The sequence below is a fragment of the Mugil cephalus genome, chromosome 20 (genome assembly GCF_022458985.1).
Source record: "Mugil cephalus isolate CIBA_MC_2020 chromosome 20, CIBA_Mcephalus_1.1, whole genome shotgun sequence".
Lineage (NCBI taxonomy): Eukaryota > Metazoa > Chordata > Actinopteri > Mugiliformes > Mugilidae > Mugil > Mugil cephalus.
The window spans coordinates 15907252-15931054 of NC_061789.1; the positions used below are offsets into that span (position 1 = coordinate 15907252).

The 23803-nt window shown below is 46.2% G+C and overlaps 2 protein-coding genes across 2 annotated transcripts; both read right to left on the reverse strand.

Annotated features, from left to right (window-relative positions):
• Nucleotides 1-536: 536 nt before the first annotated feature.
• gper1 (G protein-coupled estrogen receptor 1) lies at nucleotides 537-14531 on the reverse strand. Its single transcript, XM_047571757.1, has 2 exons — nucleotides 6024-14531; nucleotides 537-4740 (listed from the first exon to the last, which is right to left on the reverse strand). Exon 2 carries the CDS (start codon nucleotides 4293-4295, stop codon nucleotides 3231-3233), a length of 1065 nt encoding a protein of 354 aa, XP_047427713.1. The 5' UTR covers nucleotides 4296-4740; nucleotides 6024-14531; the 3' UTR covers nucleotides 537-3230.
• On the reverse strand, nucleotides 14523-21591 carry gpr146 (G protein-coupled receptor 146). Its single transcript, XM_047571758.1, has 2 exons — nucleotides 21252-21591; nucleotides 14523-15616 (listed from the first exon to the last, which is right to left on the reverse strand). The coding sequence occupies exon 2, from the start codon at nucleotides 15573-15575 to the stop codon at nucleotides 14574-14576; it is 1002 nt and encodes a 333-aa protein (XP_047427714.1). The 5' UTR covers nucleotides 15576-15616; nucleotides 21252-21591; the 3' UTR covers nucleotides 14523-14573.
• Nucleotides 21592-23803: the final 2212 nt, after the last annotated feature.

Below are 23803 nucleotides of genomic sequence, written 5' to 3' on the forward strand. Positions count from 1 at the left end.
CCCTCACTGGAACAAAAAACATCTAACTGGTTTTACAAGAGTGCTGTATTATTTCACACAAATAAAGCTTTTAAATTAATAAAAATTTAGTCAATGATAAATTATAACAGGAGGTTTGTCTGCTTGTTCAAAAACAACTGCATTGCTTCCTTCCAATGGGAAATTACAAATATGATAACAAAGTTTTTGTTTTTTCCAGATCGCTTTAATATACAGTATATTGGCCACATGCAGATTACTGCAGCACGTGCAACTCCAGTCTCGTTCTCTCTTTTTTTCCTGTATCCGGGAAGCTAATCTGTTCTATTCAGCTCCTTATTTTCCTGCAAGGGATTTTAATGTACAAATGCAATTATGCGTTTAATCCATTATTCAGCTGCTTGGGTCCACCGAGTGCATTGCCTTATAATTATGCATAAGCTCTGGACTATCCAGTTGTAATTGCTTTGGCACGCCCCACCCGCACTCCGCTTACAATTAGACCACGTCCTGCAGCCTTCCTGTGTGAGACAAACATTTAAAGGTGCACACCTTCGTCGTGTTTTGTCGCTGGGTTTATTTTAATCAGTGTCTTCACAAACGTACACAACATCTGCCACAAAGTCTAATTATGTGCCATTTGCGCGGCTTCAGACACGCAGGCATTGATGTACTTGTATTCTGAATCACATTTCCCATGTCACATACAAGGCAAATAAAATATTAGAAATGTAATGCAGTCCAGTGCAAATGCAGCCCTAACCGCAGCCTCTGAAAATGATGACCGAAACCTGAACATTATGTAATGGAATAATGCTTCACTGCATCACGTTTGCCATGTGCGCAAACTCACTTGCACTTTAATAGCTATAATAATAATCAGGAACACTGTGCCTGGCAAACCACTGTGACTTTTTGTTCAGTTCGGTCATCAAAAAACTTTAGTTTGCACTTATCATGATTTCATTTTATTTTTATTTTTTTGCATGGACATTTCCTTCTTTAGGGATGATCAGCTCAGCGTCACGCACGAACATCCTCACGGCCGTGTGCTGCAGTCGTTTATTTTCATCCGGCATCATCCAGAGGAAACAGTCAATGCGAGCGAAGGGGAAAAAGTCACACCCTTTTTCCTTCTGTGACGTCAGCCACGGCGAACCTTTAACCCCGCTCAGTGGTCTCAGCTGTTCACACAGTTCACTGTCAAGCTCTTCTCACACTGTGTCATGTTTACATGTGATGCAGATGTGCGTCGTGCACAGCTGATGTAAAGGAGGGCCTTTTGCCTCTTCTCCGGGGCTCAATGCAGTGGGTCTTGGCTCCGGAGTGTAGGTGCCGCTTGTTTGTATCAATGAACTTGACAGCCCTTATCGCATTATCACTCGCCCGTCTTCCTGTTTTCGTTCCCTCCGTGTGCCGTTTGGAGAATATTGCGTAGCCTTCAGGCGCGTCTGGATTCACGCAAAGTGTACGAGCCGCGCAATCTTCATTAAAAGGTGGAAAAACACAAGTGAGAGGATTAGAGCAAGCTGAATGCCAACCTGCACAACGAGGAGGAATAACCTCAAAATATATAACAGAAACAAATGAATGTTAAGTTTCATGTTTTACATTTTTTGCAGACCTCTAATAAACAATCACTGACGCAATCCCTAGAGTTGCTTTCCCAGGCCGCTCGGACTGTTACAGCTGGAATAACAGTTTGTGGTTTGGACTCCCGTTTTTCCCGGTCACACCATTATCTCCGACCAACGACAGATCAGATTAACAAAACTCACTGCAGGCTGGCAATACACAGATACTCCGTATAGTGGTACACAATCCTCAACCTGGGTGTGGTTGCGTTTACCGTATGCGCTGCACAGAACAACCACCTCTACCTTGTTCCAGAGCACGTCGCACTCTTCGCTCTTAATTTTTATTTCAGAACATACAGTGAACGCTCTTTGAATCTTGTTATGTTTCGCTGTGAGACAGATGACGAAATCAGCGCAACGCTAAAACAGGCCCCACATGTGCAGAAGCTACTCGCGCCTGGCCATCGCTGTTTATTAAAGTAATTTATGTTATAGAATAAAAGCACGGTGCGGCTTCATGGTGTCAGCATTGAATTATGTGTTTACTCAGTCTCAAACCCTCCCGGCAAAACAACACCTGCCTCTTTGCTCCGTCGCACAAACAGGAACTGACAAGCCGGGTAAGGACTCGGCCATCTTTGAAACGGACGCTTACTTAGATGCGAGCTCGGAGGTTGGATGTTGAAAGCTCAGCCGCGGCGATTCGCGCGCCGCGAGCTCACCTCGGAGCTCGACCGTGACCGAGGCGGTTACGCCTCTTTTTAAGAGTTCAAATGACTTCCGTCTCATGTTCTTGGAAAAGAGGGAACACTTTATTTGTAAAATATAAAACAAGTTTGTGAACTTTTTTGTTTTTTCTGGTGGATTGCCTGGTTATACATGAAGACATTTTCCTGAACAGCAAAAGAAAAAAAAGAAAAGCAAAGCAATAAAAGGGGTATTGTCAGGACAGAGTTCTAGTGGTGTCATTAAAGTTTGTTCCCCAACTATGAACCTCTGAATTTCATTGTTTACTGCTGCTTTGATGTCGATATATGATAAAGGCCTTCTTTACATTTGTCATTGTGTGAGCACATGTATTTTTTTGGCTGAAACTGAACCTTCTCCTGTAGTCCTTTTGGGTTAAGTGTAACGGAGCCATTCCTCTTAGCACGCTGCCTCAGCTTTGTTTTGCACGTTATCCCTCGCAATCGTAAAACGTCCTTGAAAACAAATGGTGTTACTGAACACAAAATGCAACATACACAAGAATCTGTCCTCTCTTGCGAGAGTCATTCGGGACGTAGTTATCTTTGGCCCCTCGGCTGTTCCTTAAGGGCTTGTCAGTACCTTTTCATTTGCTGCGGTCCACCTTATCACACAGAAACTATGTACTATGCAAAGACCTGAACGTGCAGACAAACCTTAAAAAAAAAAAACTTTCCGTATGTGCGTTCGCTATCTACAAAAGAGATACACACGTCGAGTCATTTTTAGCTTTCCTGGCGATTTTGTGTGTGTGTTATTTTTTTTGTTTTTCTTTTTTGTTCAGAAAGTGAGCAGGTTAACTGAGACACCGACACGACTACTCTGAGGCAAAGCTAAATAACAGTTGTCAGAAACTGATACATGACTTTGATATGAAGAAGTTTCGGAGTCAGTTTTGCTAGTAATCGTCTCTTCCTATCATAACAATCACACCTCGGACACTTCACTCCTGACAGGGAGGTGTAAATCGAGACCGTGGTGGCAGAAACGGTTTACCACCGACCAGCTGGCCTTCTGCTTAATGAAGAGGCGCAGCTTGTCCCTGAAGGTTTCCCCTAGAAAGCTGTAGATAATGGGGTTGAGGCAGCTGTTGGAAAAGGCTGCCAGGTTAACAATGTGGCCTGTGAGTGGGTAGTCGTGCCACAGGGTGGTAGCAGTCCTCTGCGATGGGTCGGCCGTGCCCTGCAGCAGCTGGATGCTGATGAAGACGTTCTCTGGCAGCCAGCAGATGAAGAACACCAGAACCACCACCACGATCATGCGCAGGGCTTTCTGCCGCCGTGGCCACAGCCCGCGGTGCTTCTGGGCCCGCATGAGGATCCGGCCGATCAGAGAGTAGCACAGGCCGATGATGGAGAAGGGCACCAAAAAGCCAATGGTCACCTCCAGCCACTGGATCTCGAAGACGTTGGCGAAGCAGAAGTGCACCTCGCCCCTGTGCTGGGTCTGCACGATGGTGAAGGGGAGCAGCGTGGCCAGGATGGACGCCATCCAGATGAGGCCGCAGCTGAGCTTGGCGTGCTGCATAGTCCTAAGCGGGCTGCTGCTGATGGAGCTAGCCAAGGCGATGTACCGGTCGAAGCTCATCCACGTGAGGAAGAAGATGCTGCTGTACATGTTGACCTGCAGGAACAGGGACATGAAGGTGCAGAGGACGGCGTAGTCGTAATACTTTTCGTTCAGGTTGAAGACCTCGATGAGGGAGTCCGCCACCAGGATGAGGTCGGCCACGGCCAGGTTGACGAAGTAGAGGTCAGGGATGGTCATCTTCTCCCTGTGGTTCAGGTTCACCACCAGGATCAGGATGTTGCCGATAAATCCAATGGGGAAAAGGAGGATGGTGTAGAGACAGGACAGGAAGAGGCCGATGATGTACGACTGGTATTTGTCTGAGTCCTCGCTTAAAACTGTGGCGTTGTACCCGTGGGAATTGTTCAGTTGTTCCGTACCATTAACATATATCCAGACTAAAGAGGTTGTCTGCTCTTCCATACTGACTGTGGTTGACCCGTCTTAAATCACACGCCACGTGTAAGTCACCTGTAGCTGCTACATCATTAAACCCTGTCAGCGCCCAGAGTCTCTTTGGAGGTTGAATCATCTACGCCGCTGACATTCTGACAGACGTCAGGTGAGGAGGGCGGGACAGGGGGAAACATTTACGGCTTGTCTGACCCCACGTAGACATCAAGTCTCATCCACCAGTAAATTCTCGATGCAAAGCAGAAGCACCTCCATGTCCCGAAGTCGCCCCCGGCCTTCGCCTGCGCTGACTCACATCGCGCAGGCTGACCAAACGGTGGCCCTGAGATTAGAGGACGTCTTTCTTCCTCCTCTTCTGACTCATTTGCTTTGAGCGCTCCTTTGTCTCTCCAAGTTCACGCGCATCTTTATTCAGCCAAACTCTGCCGGAGACGCTATTGCCGTGTCACCCGAGCTGTGGAGTGCAGAGAATCACAAAAAGATGAGCTAATTAGGGGCAAACACTTGGAAGAAAAAAAAAAAAGAGAGAACTACATTTTTGATATGACACAGTGTTGTCACAAATGTTGCATGAAAATTATAAATGTCCACACTGGTGATGAGTTTGAAGGGGTACGACAGGGCAGACACCTTGTAAGCACATTAACATTCAAGCTTCGGGCTTAAGCAGATGCATTGAAATCCTCCTTTAAAGTCCTCAGCCAGTCCAACCTTGCTTGAACCAGTCTGTCCAGAACTCCTCACTATTAATTCATGAGGTGAAAAAAAAAAAAGTATTTGCCATTAACATTTATCAAACCTCCACGCTTTGCCACCTCCTGCCAGCACACTTCGCGCTTCACTTCTGGGCGCATGACACCGAATGTGCGTTATTTTTAATAACGCGGCAAACTTTTATATACATATCTGTCCTCGTCTTTGCTGGTGATCGCCCCAAAGGCCCTAAATCTCATATTTCCCTTGGCGATAGACAGACTGTTTGGCAAACATGACCTTTAGGAAATATTCGCGGCGTTCTGGGATTTATTTCCACCAGAGGAAACCCTCCGAAATACTGATGCACTCTTATTAACGGCACCTTTCACAACACTAATGCCGGAGAGACCGCATGTTTGTATAAACTCCATCGTCCATAAATCCTTGCTTTGAGCCGCTCTACAGTTTGAAGACGGTAAATGCCGCACCATGAGGTGCATGTTCAAGAACGAACTCGTCACATACGATAAAAATCCACGGCCGGAAAAACTAGTTTCACGCATCATCCAATTTTGGCAAAATACACTTGTTATTGAAAAGCAATTTCTGGTCTGAAAGAGATATTTTAATCTCAAGCAATCTGCCTGGTAACATAAAGTTAAAGAAACATTTATTCAGGAGAAAAAAAAATATATTTTATCTAAAACATTCTAAACTTTTTAGATAATTTTTTTTCCCTGTGCTTCTTCTTTTTTCTCTGCCATGTCCTACCAATATCAGCAAGAGAAAACACAACTCCAGATGTGCAATGCAACAAAAATGAACAGCCGCCTATGGAAGTAGTACACAAGCCGTGCATCTACATTCACAAAAAAATTTGACAAACATTTCACCTCCATGTAAACTGAACCGATAACAGAGCATTGTTCACTGTCCGTGATTAAATGCATGCCCTTATTGTCACCTACATTTGTTTTGTTTTTTTCTTTCTGCAAACTGACATGAACACACATGACATATAGCAAGATGAAGTGCACTTACTTTAAAATTGCTTCCCCATGCTTGTCCGGCGCAGGAGCCAGAGATTTGTAAATCCAATGTCCGAGCTCCTCTTCTGCACCACCTGCTGTTTGGCCCAACCCTGCCTGGATACGAGAGGAGGGCGGGAGAAACAGAAAGGCAAGAGATGATCTGTCCCCCATGGCTTGTCGCCGTGCTTCAGCACCCCCTCTGCCTCCTTCATTCTTTTGTCTTTACTTCTTTATATTTTGGACCCCACCTGTTTGCGATTCTACAGATTTGCCGAGCAGAAACTGAACGGAGTTTAAAGAAAACTTCGGACGGTACACGAGCGCAGCGTGGAGTCTGCCTCGGTTGGGTTGTTATGGAAACCACTTATATTTTTGGCAGTGTTTGTGCACCTGGGTCGTCTTCTTTCGGAGCCTTAAGGGCCCCGGAAACGCACTGCCCGTGACCCCTTCTCATCAATATATTTATAGAACGGATCGATTTTTGATTTCCCAGAAAGATTGTCAATATCACAATTACACTGATGTAAGCCCTCGCGCTCAATAAGTTTGAAACAGAGCAGGCTCTTTGCTCCTGGAGAAGGAGTAGCGCTAACACAATGTAATCTCGTTTATGTGCCTTTACTGTGACTGTGGAGACCTATTTCATATGCTGCGGGCTATTGTGGTGTCTCTTTGACAGCTGGGGATGGATTAACTGCAGATGTCGGACAATAATTCCAGACAAACAATAATCTTCTGCCGCAAGAGAGCTATGTACCTGTGCATTAATACCGAGCAGACGTCACTATTAAAGGAGAGCTGTAAGATTAAATAATATTAGATGATGCTACATAATTTTTATTTTTTTTTTTAATACCTTAGCTTAGTATAATGACGGCCATTCACAAATGATTAGTAGGAAGTTGCAAAAACGGCAGCGGCTATGGGAAAAATCACCTTAAAAACCACTGCATGTAACTGGAAAAGCTCATTAGAGGAGAGGAAACGGTCCACAGCGGCGAGAGTATTCGGTTCAGACGGAACCTGGCCCTAAGGTGGCTGGGAAGACAGCCACAGAGGAGGGGGAAGTCAAGGCCGAGGCTGGATCGTAGCCTGGAGGTGTGGGGTTGCAGCTCTCTTGGCAGGACTGGTGCGGCAGCTCCGGGGCTTTTGAACGCGATACGAGCAACTGCTGCAGACACCCGGTGGAGTGAGCGCAGGTCACGGGGACTGTCGGCGTCCGTGTCTCAGGTTTGGCCACGGGCAATTTACACCGATCAGCCGCGACCCCTGACATTAGAGGTAAATGACACTGACCGTCCTGTGACAATTCAGTCTCGCGTTCGTGCGGATGGTACTCAGGCATCGCAGAGACCCCTCCCCTCGACCGATAGGCCCCAGAAGACCCCGTCTATCATCATTCTGTTCCCAGACACCACAGGACAGGACGCCCTCAGAAGGCCCATGTCCGTTCTCTGATGAGTCACAGTTGTTTTGGAGGCACAAGGGAGACCTACACAGTATTAGGAAGGTGGTCATAATGCTATGCAGTGCTTCGGTGTGTGATTAAGAAGTTACCAAAAGAGAAAAAAACACAGAGTTAAGATGTGAGCATGACTTTATTAGAACAGTTTTATTTCCTTTCATATCCGTTCCACATACTCGCTCGTATGCTAGCCTGCCCCTGAGACCGGCCAGTCGCTTCTCAAGGAGATGACATCATCAGCTTTTTTTTTTCATGAGCGGATGCCTTGCCTCACTCGAGCCCCCGATTTATTTCATAATTAAAGCTGTCAGCGTGTCACGGGTAGCCAAGGAAGGGGGCTAGAACCTGTGCGCCGACGGCTCAGTCTGGGCAAGCGTTTTAATAGTAGCGAAAGTTGGTTAGCCAGTCAGCGTGAAGGGACTCGCGACAGATGGGCCTAGCTCCGGCTTCACCTCGGAGAAGAGTATCTATTCTCTCGCCACCCTGAGTGCAGATGGCGGCCGGCTTCGTGTCTCGGAGAAAGTGGATTTCGGTAATCGGGATACGGCGCGGCAGAGCAGCGGCGATGGTCTGGACGGCGCGGACGGGGTCAGGGCGGCAGCTGGTGGCCCTGCTGCTGTGAACGCGCCCGGGCGTTTTGACAAGAGGGGAGAAGGAACGGCGGAGGACGGAGTCGGCGGGAGGAGGGTTTCAGTTGAAGGCGGAGAAGAAACGAAGAAGAAGCAGAGGAGGTGATGTGAGGTACACTTGTGGCTGAGTTATGCAGCCGGCACGTCCTCACACAGATGAGGAAAGTAGGGACGCAGGGGTCAGCCTAGTGGAAAAGGTGTTGGAGACTGTCAGAGAGGGTTGAGGAGGAATATGGTGCATATTAAGCAAAGATGATGATGTGAGATGAGTTAATAAAGTGACTCAGTACCCTTTTTTTTTTCTCCCGGGCACAGAACGCTGACGCGAATGTAAATTAAAAAAACCATCTGCGACTCGGGTGTTTGAAGCAGACTCGGTGCTTACGTCACAGCCCAAAAACAATGAAAGACTTGTGACACTGACTGATCAGAGGATCTCTCTGCTCTTTAAAGCCCTTCCAAGTAGATGATTAGGTGAGATTAAATAAACCGGAGCCTCATCTGGAAAATGTGGCCTCCGGAAAGAAGGATTCTGCGTGTGCTAGCGGTGTTGATAAAATTACATGTGATGCGCCCGCAAACGAGATGATTTATTGTGACTGGCTCTAAAGCCTCTAAAACAAGCACGCCAACCCCTTACCCTCTGGATTAGTTTCACTTTTTTTTTTTTTTTTTTTGCCTTTTCTGGATCTGAGTGTAAACGCTGGGCTAGAAGGACTTTTCAAAGTGGATTTAGTGTACTTCCTGTTTATTTTCACTGGGTGGCGCACTGGAGCAATGTTTAGTCAGACGCAGGAAAATGTGAAGCGTGGCTTCACAGGAGTCCTGCAAGTGACTGACTGCCGCCTGTGTTCCTGCGGAGGACGGTTAAACGCTGTCGTGGCTTTGAACTGCGGAAGGGAAAATAATCGCATCGCACGGGAAATGACGAGGAGAGTTAAACATTTATTTTGGTCTCACTTTCAGCAACAACAACAAAAAAAAAAAAAACTGTGCAAACACAGTGCTTGCAGAAGTTTTCTCCCCACGCAGAAGAAAGCAGAGCGACACTTCCCCACAGAGTGACATCTAATGAACAGGATTGTTGTTAACGGGAGGTTGCGTGGGGGGGGTTTGACTGTTTGTGGTTGAAGGAGTGAAAGTGGGAGGTCTAGAGGAGGGAGGGCACAACACCCTCATCTGCCTCCACTTACCAGCCTGATGTGCCGCTGGCTCTATCCAGCGTCTCCCACAGCCACAACCGCAAACTCTGAATGGAACATCCTGCCAGTCCTGCTCCGTCACTGCTTCCAGGGGCCATTTTTGATATTTAGCTTATGCTGTGATTTTTTTATTATTATTATTTTTTTTTTTTATTGTTACTCTTTTTTTTATAATTCTCTGAAGAGGAAAAGCAGAGAACAGGATTGGCAAGAGAGAGGAAGGGCGGGTTTGTTTTTCAAGCGTTGTTTTTCAGCCCCCGATCCACTTGCCTCCCCCAGGGCTGCTGTGATGCGGTGGGTCAAAAGAGGAAGGCTCCTTCCCGGAGCCTCTCGTGGTGTCCTGCCGGATTCATCAGGGTGGGACATTTCACATGGGATCCATGGGAAGGACCTCTGTTTTGCTGTTCTTGGTCAATAACTTGCATAAGCTTTCTCTTTCCTGCCATCTGAATCACTTCACACAACATATTCTCTTTAATAATGAATCAGTCCCCCGGGGATCTTGCTTTTCGTGGGTTGCTTTGGGATTCATCTCCACCTCGGCCCTCTCCTCCGACACCGCGGATCACGCCTTCTAAAAAACACCAGCCCTAGTCTGGCGGAGCCTCGTCCTTCCACCGCGCAGGTTAAGGTTGTGTGTGTGTGTGTGTGTGTGTGTGAAGCGTGGACGGCGGCCAAATAAAACGTTTAAAGCCGCGAGCCAAATGTTCTGTCTCATAGGTGGTCCGTGTGTGTGTGTGTGTGTGTGTGTGTGTCTGTGTGCTGACCCTCATACTTTCGGTTTGGCCGAACCTCTGAAGGGGAAAAACAACATTAAGACTAATGTAGCGCATTAAAAAAACTGTGCGGTGTCAGCGTTCCCCCCCCCCTCCGTTTCCAGACAGATGCTTAGTGCAGTTAAGAGCTTTTCCTGGTTCCACTTTGATGCTCTGCAGCGCGGGGAAAACAGCGTGAAAGTTCTGAAGCAGTTTGTTTACACTGCACCCAGTTTTACTTGTGTGTGTGTTTTTTTTTTTTTTTTTTAAGTGTCTGCGGTATTAATGAAAAACAGCATTATTATTATAGGAACTAATGTCTCCTTGGCCTCGTGCACCTGCGGCCTCGTGGCAAGTGGAGATAAGCGCCGCTTCTTGTTCTTTAAAACAAGAGATAAAGAACATAATTACGCACAACTACATAACTAATGTCTTCTTTGTGCCGAGGGCCCCCTGACACTCGAGTCCAGCCATGTTTAATTCACTCCATTAATACTCCAGACAGCATCCTGCTGTTTGCCTCGTTGATTTGGCTCTTGTTAATGCACATGACTATTGTACAACACACATCCTGACACGTCACCTCCATCAGTTAGAAGCTATATGGAACACCTCTAAGTATTATTAATTCTAATAATAATAATAATAATAATAATAATAATGATTTGAATTGCACTTTACATTTCAGCAATCTCAAAGTGCTACAGAGCAACAAAAAGGTCAATAAATAGTTAAAAGCTCTTTTTAAAAGATCTTTTATTTAGGTTTCTTTTAAAAACATCTGTAGTCTGTGGGGCCCTCAAGTGGTCAGGGAGGGCGTTGCACAGCCTCGGAGCAGCAGCAGCCGAAAAGGCCCGATGAGCCATGCTGCAGAGCTTGGTTTTATATATGTAAAGATATATAAATATATTTGAGAGGTTATTCGGGTGCGTTGCCCCGTGGCCGTAACAAGTTCAGCAGAAGTCCACTGACAGTTCGCAATGAGTGTGATATTACGTTACGATTTCTATGTGCAAACCGCAGACCCTCGTTGACTTCGCTTACACTTCCTCCTGATATTCTCGTCTACTCTCTATGCAGAAGTAAGAATCAAGAAAGGGGAAGTGCATTTCCCCATGCTCTACGCGGAACCAAGGTGCGCATGGACTATAAAACCTGTTGTTGGGGTGGTGGGGGGGCCAGGTCCAAGGGGCCTCCTGCCTGGGGCCCCCGGAGCATCTTGAAACAGCCCTGGCGCAGATTGATAGAGTTGACGTTTCCATCTATAAGTTTGTTTTTAACAGTAGACACAGTAGTTTGACATTAAAGCCCTTAAATCTGACCCTAGAACCAGCCCTGCTCCTGCTGCATCTGTCGCAACTCTCTCCTCAGCTCTCGGCGTCGCTATCAGATGTGCCCCGTGCAACTTTTTTTTTTTTCTCTTTTCATCGAGAATGGCAGCAGTCTTTCCTGTCAGGCCCACAGAAGACAAAACAATTCCCAGAATGCCCGGAATGCCGCTGTTTTTCCGCAGTCTTGTGCGCCGCGGTCGAAGGGTTCCTCCACAAGCCATCTGCTGTTAGCAGTGTGGTGAGCAGGAGGGACAGGGGGGGGGGGCTGCGGCATCCGTCTTCACACCCACTGTCACTGCCTGTTCCCTCAGAGGGAGCGAGCAACCTGCACACAAGGCCCTGACCTAATCCGGCTCCGACAATTTTGAAAATTAACAATGCCCTGTTTGGGCTTCTAGACGAGGAAAAAGCGCGTTTGCCACCAGCGATAACAAACAGCTATTCAGCAACAGGCAGCGCGGCGGATGTTTCGATACATTCATGTTTTCATTGTTCTGAGAAGGGAAGGTCACGTCCATGTTGGTTTATTGTTTAATCTTTAGTCTTTGACTCAGGAGAGTTACTCTAAATCTCCATAATAATAATAATACTGCCATGGTAGCTCACATACAGCACATTATTTTGTATTATACACTTTGCTAAATAGCACCTACACGCTTTCAACACGCGAGACCTTCGGAGGCATCTAAGCGATCACAATTTCTTTGCACTTTGCGTGAGATCTGGCCCCCCGTGAAATAATAAACCAAGTTGCGCCGCAGCCCGAGCCGGGTGCGATTCTCGGCTTCGATCGGGCTTCATTTTCCAGCTGCGGCGAATGCTAACGGAGACCTCCGCGAGACGGTTTCAAATCGGCGTTAATTCTTATCTCCGCGGCCCGGGCTGACGCTGACAAACTTGTTTATTTTTAAATTAACTTGCTCCAGTTGACCGCCCCCCCGCTGCGAGCGACGGCGTTCAAGTGTCGCCTAATGACAAAACTGGGAAACGTTCAGTTCTGTTAACTTTAATTCAGGCGTAATTTCCCGCTTCAGACCATTACGAGCCTCCACTCGAACCCCCCCCCCTTTACAGTATCGTCTGACCACGGGCGCGCTGCTGTTTGCTTTCCATTCCTAAATGAACGCGAAGCATCGGGACTTTGAACAGAGTTCAAATACTGATTAACTGTGTCACGATATGTGCGAGATTGTTATGGGGCAGCACGTACTGCGAAATACTAACAGTCTCAGCTGCAAATATTTCCTACTGATTGATTGCAGATGCACATATTGAGGGTGGGGCTCTGCAGTCAGGATTCAGAGCCGTAATAATCAACTTAAGTTGCAAGGATGAAAACCAACAAATTATTGTTAGTACGTCTGGCGGGAGGACACATCGTCATGGAAATATCATAATAAAAAAAAAAGAATAATAACAAGTTATCATTAACATCAGATTGTTTATTTTAAATGTCTACAAAAAACTGATTTCCTTTCAAGTGAATGCCCCACCTCGCCGGCGCATCTGTTGACAGGGTGATTAACAGACTGGCCGCAAAACAAACCAACTGACGCAGCGATGCAACAGACCTCACACAACAACAGGTGTTTAGTATGTTTTACGGTCTCTTCTTCCTCTCACTAAGTGACGGGCGACACACAAAACGAAAAGCAGCTTCGCCATTAATGTGCAGAAGACCTTAATGCGTCTGAGCAGCGCGGCCGTTCTGCGTCAGACACGCCGGCTCGGGTGCTTAGGAGGCAGGCCTCTTCATATTTTTAAGGAGGTCTCGGACATCACCTCTGTGATGATCCAATGAGTCTACATGGTTCCGCTAGACACAAACGTCCCAAACACCCACTCATAAGTGCTCATAAAATTTAGGGAATGTACATGCCACCTCCTCAGGGCCCTCTCTCCGTGACCCTGTGTGGACTTCACTGACCCCGCGTCAGGCTCAGAACAGAAACACAGCTTAGCAGATTCACAACGAGGCTCTGAGTCGATGTTACCGGGTTGATTAGAACTGCACATTGTCGAACAGGTAATGTTATTTCAGCAGAGATCACAAGAGGTATATGGTTATGGCTAAAACCCTGAATACGAGCTTTAGATTTGATTGCGGTTCGTGTGACGTCGAAGTGGTGCAGACTTATACAGACTTATTTTAGGATAAGCTCTTCATGACTGCGAGTGGATGAAAACTTCCAAACACAGTCCACAAAAGAGAAATGAGAACACGTCGTCGCGCCAGCGGAACGGGTGCGGACGAACCGGATAGCTACGGCTTCTGTGAGAGCGCTCCAGCTTTAGACCGTGGAGAGCGTATTCAGTCAATAATGAGGAATCACTGACAACGCGTCCGAGTTAAAATATGAGCTGAGCTGCATAAAAAAAAAGAAAACTGCCTCTCGCTCAAGCGGCCCAGGCTTCTAGTTTGAGGGCAGCGCGCTCTGATATTTACTGGCAGCGCGTCGGCTTGACATTCATTAGCTGTGGTGGTGCGGTGTTGATGTACCAGCAGCCATCCATCATGGGGGGAAGGAGGGAGTCAAGTGTTCAGAAGCGAACGACTTGGCTACGCTCGATGATTAAAGTGTATAGCTTAGTTTTTTTCTGCTTGTGTGTTTGGGGAAGAAGCTTTAAAGATTAAAAAAAATAAACACCACCACATTTACACTTCGCAGTGAAATTTCGGCAGCCGCGCATTGGGCGAACTTCCACACTGCTGGCAGAACGTCCTTAATATGAAACCACACCCGCAACAAAGGTATAGCCGGGAAGTTCCTGGCTAACAGATTATTTTCTGTTTCTAAGAAATCAAAGCACTGGGATTTACTTTGCTAAACGTAGCGCCCTGGAACTAGAAGCCCGAGTGTCTTGGTGGAGAGCTTTACAGAGTGACAAAAAAAAAAAAAAAAAAAAAAGAAAAGCAGCACTTTGTGGTTTTTGTCCGGTTTGTCCTCTCGTTGCAGGACTGGAGAGATCAGATCACGTTCTGGAAGGTGACAGGAAATTCCACAGCTAGCTACGTCTCTTTTAACACAGTCCAGATCGGCGATGGAGCCAAGTCAGTGCTAGCGCTGCAGGGGGGGCGGGGTAAGTGCCGGCTAGGCCAAGAGGTGGAAAGGGGAGGGGGGGGGGGGGGGGGGGGGGGGGGTTTAGCAGGGGCATCTGTGATCTCCCAGGGGTGACCTCACGTCACCACTTGCTGCACTGTTGAGCGTTCGTGAGGGCAGGACTGATCTCGACAGTGCAGCCTCCTGAGCAGCCGCTGGAGTTTGTTGGAGAAGTTCTTGTTCATCTGCCTGTACATGAGTGGCATCGCGAAGCTGCTGGAGAAAGCCAGCAGCTTAGACAAGCATCTCAGGAAATAATAGGTAGGTAAGTAACGCGAATTGCTAATGTACCCCGGCGCACCAGCTACGGTGTGTACCAGAAGGGTCATGTAGTACGGGGTCCAGAGCACAAACTGCACGCACACCGAGGCCAACAGCAGCCTGTGTATGGAGGGGTCCAGGCGAGCGGAGTCCTGATCCAGAGGCGTGGATTCCTTCCTGATGCGCAGTATGAGCACGAACGCGTAGAGCACGGCCACGGCCGGAACCACGTAGCCGATGAACATCATGATGGCGTCCGCCGCCTCCTCGTTCTGCATCTTCGAGCACTCGACCATCTTCGTGGAGATGTGGTTGCACACGTAGAAGAGCAGCGAGGAGAAGCTGGTGAGCACCGCGCCGCCCCAGATGAAGCCGCAAACGTGCTTGGTGTTGTACACGCTGGACATGTACGTGCGCGGGAGCGCCCGCTCTATGTAGTAGTCCAGACTGAGCAGCGTGGTGGAGTACATGATGACCAGGGAGGAGATGTTGAAGAGGATGAGCAGGGTGATGTAGATCTCGTTGTTGTACTCCCACACGTGCCAGCGGGTGAAGGTGGAGCTCAGGAGCTCCACGGGCGCCACCAGGTTGAGGACGAGGCCCGCGATGGCCATGTTGACGAAGTAGACGTCGGGCATGGTCATGGACACCTTGTTGGAGAGGTTCACCACCACCAGCAGCATGTTGTAGCACAGCCCCAGCGGGAAGCACACCAGGAGGTAGATGAGGGAGAAGACCGACAGGATGAGGCCCAAGTCCTGGCAGAGCCAGAAGTCCACGCTGGTGTCCGTCTCATTGTAAACCATGCAGATCCACATCGCTGGGCTCTGGCGCTGCTCGAGCACTCTCAACAGGTTGACTGCAGACAGAGAGGTGAGGAGACGTGAGTTAGTGACCGCACTGATAAGAAATGCTGATTCATGACACCAGTTCGTTGCAATACAGTTATATCACTTGTTTTCAGCCTTGTAAATATTACCTACAGGATCTGTTGTATATACATTTGCTATAAATCAGTGCCAGCTCCCGAGTACAAAGCCTGTGTTACTGTCATCTGAGCCCGTTAGTGAAGGGATCAGGTCACTGGTGGGAATGTTAGTGTGTTAATGTTTCTATCATGGATCTGGCATAATACCACAAAAAATAAATCCAAGGGGGAAGCACAAGGTTCACTTACACCAAGATGACACCGCTGGGAACAGTAAAAAAAACAAGTTCATGAAGAAATTGTGAACTTTTCTTGATTTTCTGCATCTTGTCCCGACTCTTGCACACTCTATCCTGGCGCCAACCCCTCAACTAAACTAAATTTCCAGCGGTGTGAACATCTCCCACACAGATCTTTTCCTGGCTGTATCACTGTATGTTTATTTAGTTCAGTCTTCTACAACGTATGTGATCGTTTCGCAATGCCTTATTTTTTTTTGTAACCGAAGAACAACATTCAGAACCTCCATCTCTGGTTTCTGCGCTGGCTAGAGGAGCGGGCAAGTCCTTGACACAAAAACACGTCAGCCACGACTCCGCCATTATGTCCCGGGTAATGCTGTTAACTTCACTTCACTGCATCTGACTGGCTGAATACAAACACATCACAATATGTTTCATTCGCTGGCTCAGCCCCGCGAAACCCACGATTTCTCCCCACCGGCCACAGCAACTGAGGCCCTTGTTCTGGTGGAAGGAACACAACACTGCATTTGTTTGACACCTTGGCGAGCCTTTTCTCTCCTGCTCTGCCTCTCCTTGTCCATCTATCACAGTCACAAGCGATAGATGGCTATATATATACGGTCAGGCGGTAATATATAGAGGAGACGGATCTTGTGCGCCTGGTCTGAGTGGTCACATTCATCTTCTGTTCAAGTTACTTCCAAGTTGACTGGGCAACAGTTGATGGAGACATCTATGAAGAGTGAAATGTGGAGCATAGTTTGCCAGTGCTCCAGTGCATAATCAACTAAATTATAAGTATATTATTCAAATAGATGTATTTAAAGGAAGTGCTCTGTGGTCTGTATTTCTTCAGGGGTGATTTGACTGTTATGTTTCCGCATGTTTGGTTCCACTCACGAAACTGCTTTGAAAAATAATGAAATACGCGATGAAAAAAAAAAAAAAAAACAATGTGTGCCAATATGCGCAGAATCTACTGGAAACCTCTCCCACGAAAACACCCTGGAATTAAGTGCAGGAAGGCAGTTTCGTTTTAAGGAGGATGAGCAGCGTTGCCAGTAAAAGGGAAACATTCTTCCATTCACTTACGTAACACCACTACAGAGGGGCTGTTTTGGCCGTAAGCTTCAGAAACACATACGCACACGAGAGCCGGGTCCCTCCTCTATACTACTTCAGCTGGCAGTAATGAGACCATAGTGGAGGCTGGAGCTCAGAGCTGGACTGGAAGTGGATCAGGAGGAAGAGAGTGTAGAGTTTCTCTTTACAAAGAAAACTGCCGTCACCGAGGCACTAGCGCTGACCAGCCCTCTCGCACACACGGCTCTTAAACTCCAGCAGCTGGCCGACTCATTGGCTTAAACCAGCCTTTGTCAAAAGCACATAATTAGCAATGGTCCTCTCCCGCTGTTAATACAACACACACCTGTCTACAGTTAGCTCATCCTTCACCCTTCAAGCAACCTCTAGTCGCTTAAGGAGAAAACGACTTTAAAGGAAGGTAGTCATGATTAAAAAGCGCTCCATGCCTTCGTGCTGGTCCCCCTTCATTAGCACCTGCGGTATAAAGCCTTGCACCCTTTCATTACAACACTGGCTCACTCTGCAGCTTCCGATACCTGCGGGGTACCATGTAATGCTGCGTAAAAAGGTGTCATTGTTTCATGTTCCATGGAAACTTCTCAGCTAATACCAAATGGACTCATTTCAAATTCTGTTAGAAAGAATGGCCCCCGTTTCCTTGGATTGTGTCGGACTATTTAGGAACTCCATCTAACGCCCCCGGTCTTTTTAATTCACACTGAAAGCATGGGAGGTCCAACAGTGAACGACTAGGAATGACATTTAATGTATTGTGTTTTGTGGCAGACTTTGAATCTTTTCTAAACCTGGCCCACTTTGTAAGCCTCTGCACCAGTTTTAAAACCATACGTGTTATAAAAAGCTTAAATGGATGTATTTCCTAGAGTCTTTAATGATCTCATGGAGGGTGATAAGGTCAACTCTTACTATATTTAGCCCGTTAATTCTGCAGCTGTTACCGATGAAATTTGAGGACAGTTAACAAAAATAGATCTCAAATTGTTAAATTGTTAAATTCTGGCTACACTACTCAGGTGTAGTTGTCATTTAATATGTTGCACACTCGTCCAGAAAGACTAAACTAGTTTTTGTACTTTGCATATGTTGCAAGTCACCATCAACAAGGAAAACATTTCTGCTTTTCATAAGAAGCCTGTCAACTTCCTGTTGACTATCTGCACCTATTTACTTTGGGCTCTGTCCACTACGGTGTTGTGAAAGTCATTGCACTTTAGCTCTGCACATTTCGCCAAAAGTTCATGATAATGAAATATCTAGCTTTCCACTCCGGGAGAAAAGCAGACGAGGTGAAAGAAAAGGTCCGCTCCTGACTTGAAGGCCGTGCAGCTTCAGGCTGTTTGAGCTATGTCTGTTTTAATTCAGGGTAATGAGGACCGTTTTAGAGTCTGTCATGACTACAGCTGGAAGTGATGTTGACAAGTTCAGAGTTGACACAGCCCGGTGTAGCCAGACTCAGTTCTGATCAGAATAGTCTGGTAACCCCACATTTGGATTTCATTATTGCGTTTGTTTTCAAGCAATACGGAGGGCACATTTGGATGGTCCTACAACCAATCCGAGCCATTTTGTTGTAAACAAAATCAGCTCCATGGTTCTCAGATGACGTGCGCGACTACCAGGCTGTTGCTCATCTGTACACCGTCGCGTAAAAACCCACCCAAGTGATTCGGTTGGCACAGCAGATATCTGCCACACCATGATCAGTTTCCAGTGGAACGATTTGTCAATATTGTCAGATCTTTCCTGCATCTCTATATGAAAGAACGGAAGAAAAAGCACAGCCCCAGCTGAAAGATCTTTGTCTAATTCTTCTTGGCCATGACTTTGACTCTGCAGTGGCGGACCTGGCTAAGCCCGGTCCGAACTACCTCATGTCAAAAGTCGTTCATATTCCCAGAGGGTGCTGGGAGGGGGCTCTTCAGCGTGCTCGAGCCCCACCAAACATGATCTCGTAACGGTGACGCACACGTGCTTGACGTCTCGGCGTTCTGAAGCCAAATCTCTCAGGCTGATGGGAGTAGTGTGACATACTAAGCCCACACCCCTCATATATCCTTACTGGAATTTACAGGCCCTTCTCAGAAAGCACTGAGTGATGTCACATGACTCGCTACTCCTGTCTGCAGCCGTGTGCAGTGAAGCAGTGACAGGAGTACTACGGAAAGAAAATAAGATTACACGACTCACTTTTGGACACGTTGTGGTTGTGCGGCAGTGTCAGAGTTCAAGTGGAACACGGTGATAACTGATGCACGTCGTTTTCTAGCAAGTGACGGTTCATATTTCAAAGCAACTGCCCATAAAGCTACCAAACTAGTAGGGGAGACCATTACGATGGTTTATTAAGTAAGTTCCCTAAATCTCTTCCTGTTTTAGTTTACTTCTCATCTGACTGTTATTTTTGGAAACCAGTCCATTAACTGAGAGTATTAATGAGGGATCTGACTTCAGGTGTATGCTAACGCCGCATAACATTTAGCAAATTAAAACTGCTAAGCTCTCAGACGTTATTAAAAATACTTTCTGTGAATTCCAGTCCCGTGGTTTTAAAACACTGTGTGCCGAATTCGTCCCAAAAACTGTATCTGTTTTTGGTTTCCAGCTCTGAACTACAGATGCTGTTACAAACTACTGTTAACGGTTAATCTAGAAATGTTGAAAAACTCAAACGTGCACGCCGCGACGGATCAACGGGAGCATTTGCTTTCACCTAGTTCTCACATAATAGCGTCTGGTCAAACACAGGTCACTGTCAGGCCCGGACGGCCGCCTCCTCTGCAACACGTTAAAACCGTCCCAGGCATCAACAGAGTCGCAGTTCAATGGTCAGCACAAAGCAGGCTTACGGCCATTAAGCCACAGTGCACACGCCCTGTCCCCTTTTCGGTCACATGGATGGAGCCGAGGACAACAAGTGCACGGCCTAAATCTCAAGATGCATTTAATTTGGTGGGATTTAGCCGCAAAGAGTCGGTTTGTGAGACGGTGGCAACTGCACGGTCCCGTAGCTTTCGTGATGTATGGCCAAATTAAAACAGTAGGAACATTTCCAACACTATTACCAGTGCTAGTGTTCATGCATCATTCTTGCTGGCAACACAGACAGTACATTTGGTAAGGTGGTAAATGACTTGGTGTTCTTTGGGCACTTTTTGCTGCTTATGGGTTCACAGTGCTATTAAGGCATATATGTATCAACATCATTGATATCTATTATCCAAACTAAAATGTCAATAACGTATCAAAAGTATGAAGGAAGAGGTTTTATGACTGTCTGAAAATGAAGAACTGAACAGAGTCAAGGCGTTTTTACAGTTTGAGTGACCTTGTTATTGAGTTTGTTCAAAACTATACAGCAAAATGACTTATATAATATTACAGTAATACTTTATTAGACAGTAAAGGTCGTGGTAACCACTACCAATAAAACAACTGTAATGAAAGAGAAGGTGTTATAACCGTTTGGAGATCAGATATATTGTTACCACTGAACTAAAAAAAAAAAAAAAAAAACGGAAGGAGCTTTAAACTGTTCATGAGCTGGTACTTTGTACTTAATAACTTCACAATAATGTACATGTACTTCTAAAAAAATAGCTAATTATGTCATGGTGTTAAAGAAAATATATTGGCCCACTTACAGATACAGTACATAAAGTTGTCTTTATGTTATAAACACTACAGTTCTGGGTCCAAGTTGAAGATAACAGCTGGGTCATTACGCATGTCAAGAAAAGTCCAGCTCAACTTTAAACTACATTTCGTTGCTAATTAAGTATTTTATTTCATTTGACCTGAGAGAGGCCGCTGATTAAAGTGCCACAACTCTTCCCCCAGAGCTAGAGAAAGGTGATCCCGTGAGAAACACCCTCAGGTGTTGGTTCCCAAATATAAACCCTCCATTAAAACCAGTGCAGTCTCTGCGGCTGAACGGGGCTCAGAAAACAACAAATTGCCGTGGCCCGTGTTTATTTTGGCGGACGCCGTGTCATCACACTTGACGAGGCGGATGAAAGCGCGGATAGCTGTCACGGCTCTAACGCTACTCCACCGTTTCTGCGTCTGTTTGCACAAAATAAAGGCTGCTCACTCTCAAACCTAGTCCTCCGCTGCGGGGGCGCATTTAATTCTACTAACTTACAGGTGAAAATTAGAGACCTACATTGCTAGGGGGGGCAGAAAACAAAAATAATTGAGACGAAAAGACAACTCACCTCGAACGTATAGGTTTGGATGGGTGACAAACCTACGGCGGCATCGGGTTTGGATGTAGCATTTCCATAGGCATTTCTTAGTCGTTTCATTTGGGGGGAGAAAAAAAACGCGAATTAAAATGAGTCTTCTGCTCCGCACGTGCTCAAAAAGCCCTGTGGCGGCGAAAATGGTCCCTTTCAGTTAAATTCTCTTCATTTATCAACTTTTCTGACGAGGCTTGCGCAGAAAAGGGGCCGACCGTTAGAGACTTTACTACTGCCGCTGGAGTGGAGGAGTGCTCTGAGCCCTGCAGTGTATACACACGTGACCCTCCCCCACCGTCTCCTCGCTCCGCTCTCCGCTGCTCTACGGTCGCGAGGCCCCGAACGGCCTGTTCTCTGCTGTGATTGGACGAACGGCGGGGAGGTGGGGCGCGAGGGAAACGGATGGAGCACGCGCACGCCAACACTGTGGTGTTTTCATCACTTCACAGAAGAAGAAGAAACACAACATGACCACCTTCCTGATAATTGGTGGGGCTGGCAAGAGAATTTTCTTAGTGGGGGCCTTTAGGTCCTGTGGGTTGAGGGGAGGGACCTCTGTGGATCGTTCCACAGATACTTGATCCATTTGGGATCTAGTGAATACAAGGCCAGGTCAACACCTTGTGCTGTTCTTCAAGTTTTTTGAGTTGTTCCTAAACCATTTTTGTGTGTATGTGTTGTTTGTGGTTCATGTAAGTAATTTTTCCCCCAGAACACTGGTTAATGTTATTTACTTCCCCTGTCAGTGGTTTTAATGTTGTGGCTAACTGGTGTAAACGGTGCCTTCACATGTTCACATTGTTCAGGAAGGATACATATGGGTCGATCACTATATTATTATATATTATTGACAAAAAGTTGACATTCCTTCATCTTCTCATTATGACTACGTTACACAACCCTCTAGGTTCACTAAATTATCTGTCTCCGTTGCTTACCACGTTCACATGAACAGACTCTTCTTGAGCGGTCCAAAACCTTGAATGTAGAAATTTTCCATAAGGTCAGAGTTCAGGAAATATGACAACAGTTCCTGCGCTGTTAGGTCGACTAACTGGTGGCTTCGTATGCAGTTGCCTTGCAGCAGAGCTCTCGAGGTTTATGAACAATGTCGCCGCTTAAAGGAGGAACATTCTGTTTATATTACTTCCCATGCAGTAATCATCATGAGTTCATCATTTCTGCTCGAGGAAACAAATGGATATGCAAAACAAGCAGAAATGACACGCCCTGTTTCATCAGAACAATGGTTTGTAGAGAGCTAATACAAAATGTATCAAAGAGGGGGTTCAACTCTGACTAGAGCCAACATCTGTTGTCAGCACGCAACCAGCAACATCTGGTAAAATATAAAGGTGGAGGATGGAGTTTAGATGTTGCGGAGTCTGTGTTGGCTGACTCTTGTTTCATTTACGTTTACGTGCCACGCTATAGTCTCTGTGCTCTTGTGGCTCGGAGGTACAACCATTTCAAAACCATTTTAGAACCAAGTGAATAATGCTAATGTGTCAAATTTACCTGATATATGGTAGCTGGGTCAGTTTTAGCTAGCTTGATGCCATATCCGACATGCAGCGGTGGCTTTACCGCTTCTCCAACCGGGCAAGTAGTAACTCTTGAACATAACACTAGTCTTTTGAATCACTATAACATTTGACATTTTGGTGCCTATTCACAGACTTGGAATCAAGGAGCAATTGTGCGCCCCTCCTGCAATACTGGACCCCGCAGAGAATATTACACTGAGTATAAAGCCATCTGTTTTTCTTCACAACAATGTTTACCTCAGTATCTGTCCAAACTGGAAGAGGAATGCTTCCAGATAATAGACTTGTGTTCAAATTGGAAGTGCAATGCTTCTTGATTACATATCTTAATAAACAGGGAGAGAAAAAAAAGGAAATTACATTATTGTTTTAAACAAAAGGTCATTCCTTAGGGACAATCGTTGTTTGTGCTTAGATGTTCTCTGCAGCACTTCCTCTCCTAAATGCAGAAAAAGGGCAAAGCGGCCATCTCTCAAAAAGAAGGAAAGCCAAAGTTACCTTTAAAAGCCTAACATCAGTTTAACTGTGTCTTTCTACTCTGATACGCAGATGAGGAAAAAAGTTGAAATGAAGCAAAGCTGATAATCGCTTTGGGAGCCATTATAATAAAGACAACATGTTGGAATGATACAGTGCCTTTGTGTTGTTTGCTAAGAAGATTAAGGATTATGTTGTAAATTCTTTGCAGTTTATAGCACATATCATAATCCTGACATAGAATACAACGCTGTACAGTTGGCAAACCAAAGTGATAAATATGCCTTGATTTAAGCAGCAGATTATTTTTGCTCTAACCGCGGTACAATATAATGAGGTCAGCTAGTAAGTCATTTGTTTCACCTAAAGGCAATAATGTTTTACGGCCAAATATGCAAAACCTTGGATCCTGTTGTATTTTAATAGCTCAAATATATCACAGCGATTTCTAAAACTCATTAAAGCGGAGAACATTTTCCGCACTGTGGTAATTGTATTTGGTGC

Coding starts and splice junctions, on each gene's coding strand:
- gper1 (XM_047571757.1), bottom strand. CDS start 4,295: ATGGAAGAGCAGACAACCTCTTTAGTCTGGATATATGTTAATGGTACG.
- gpr146 (XM_047571758.1), bottom strand. CDS start 15,575: ATGTGGATCTGCATGGTTTACAATGAGACGGACACCAGCGTGGACTTC.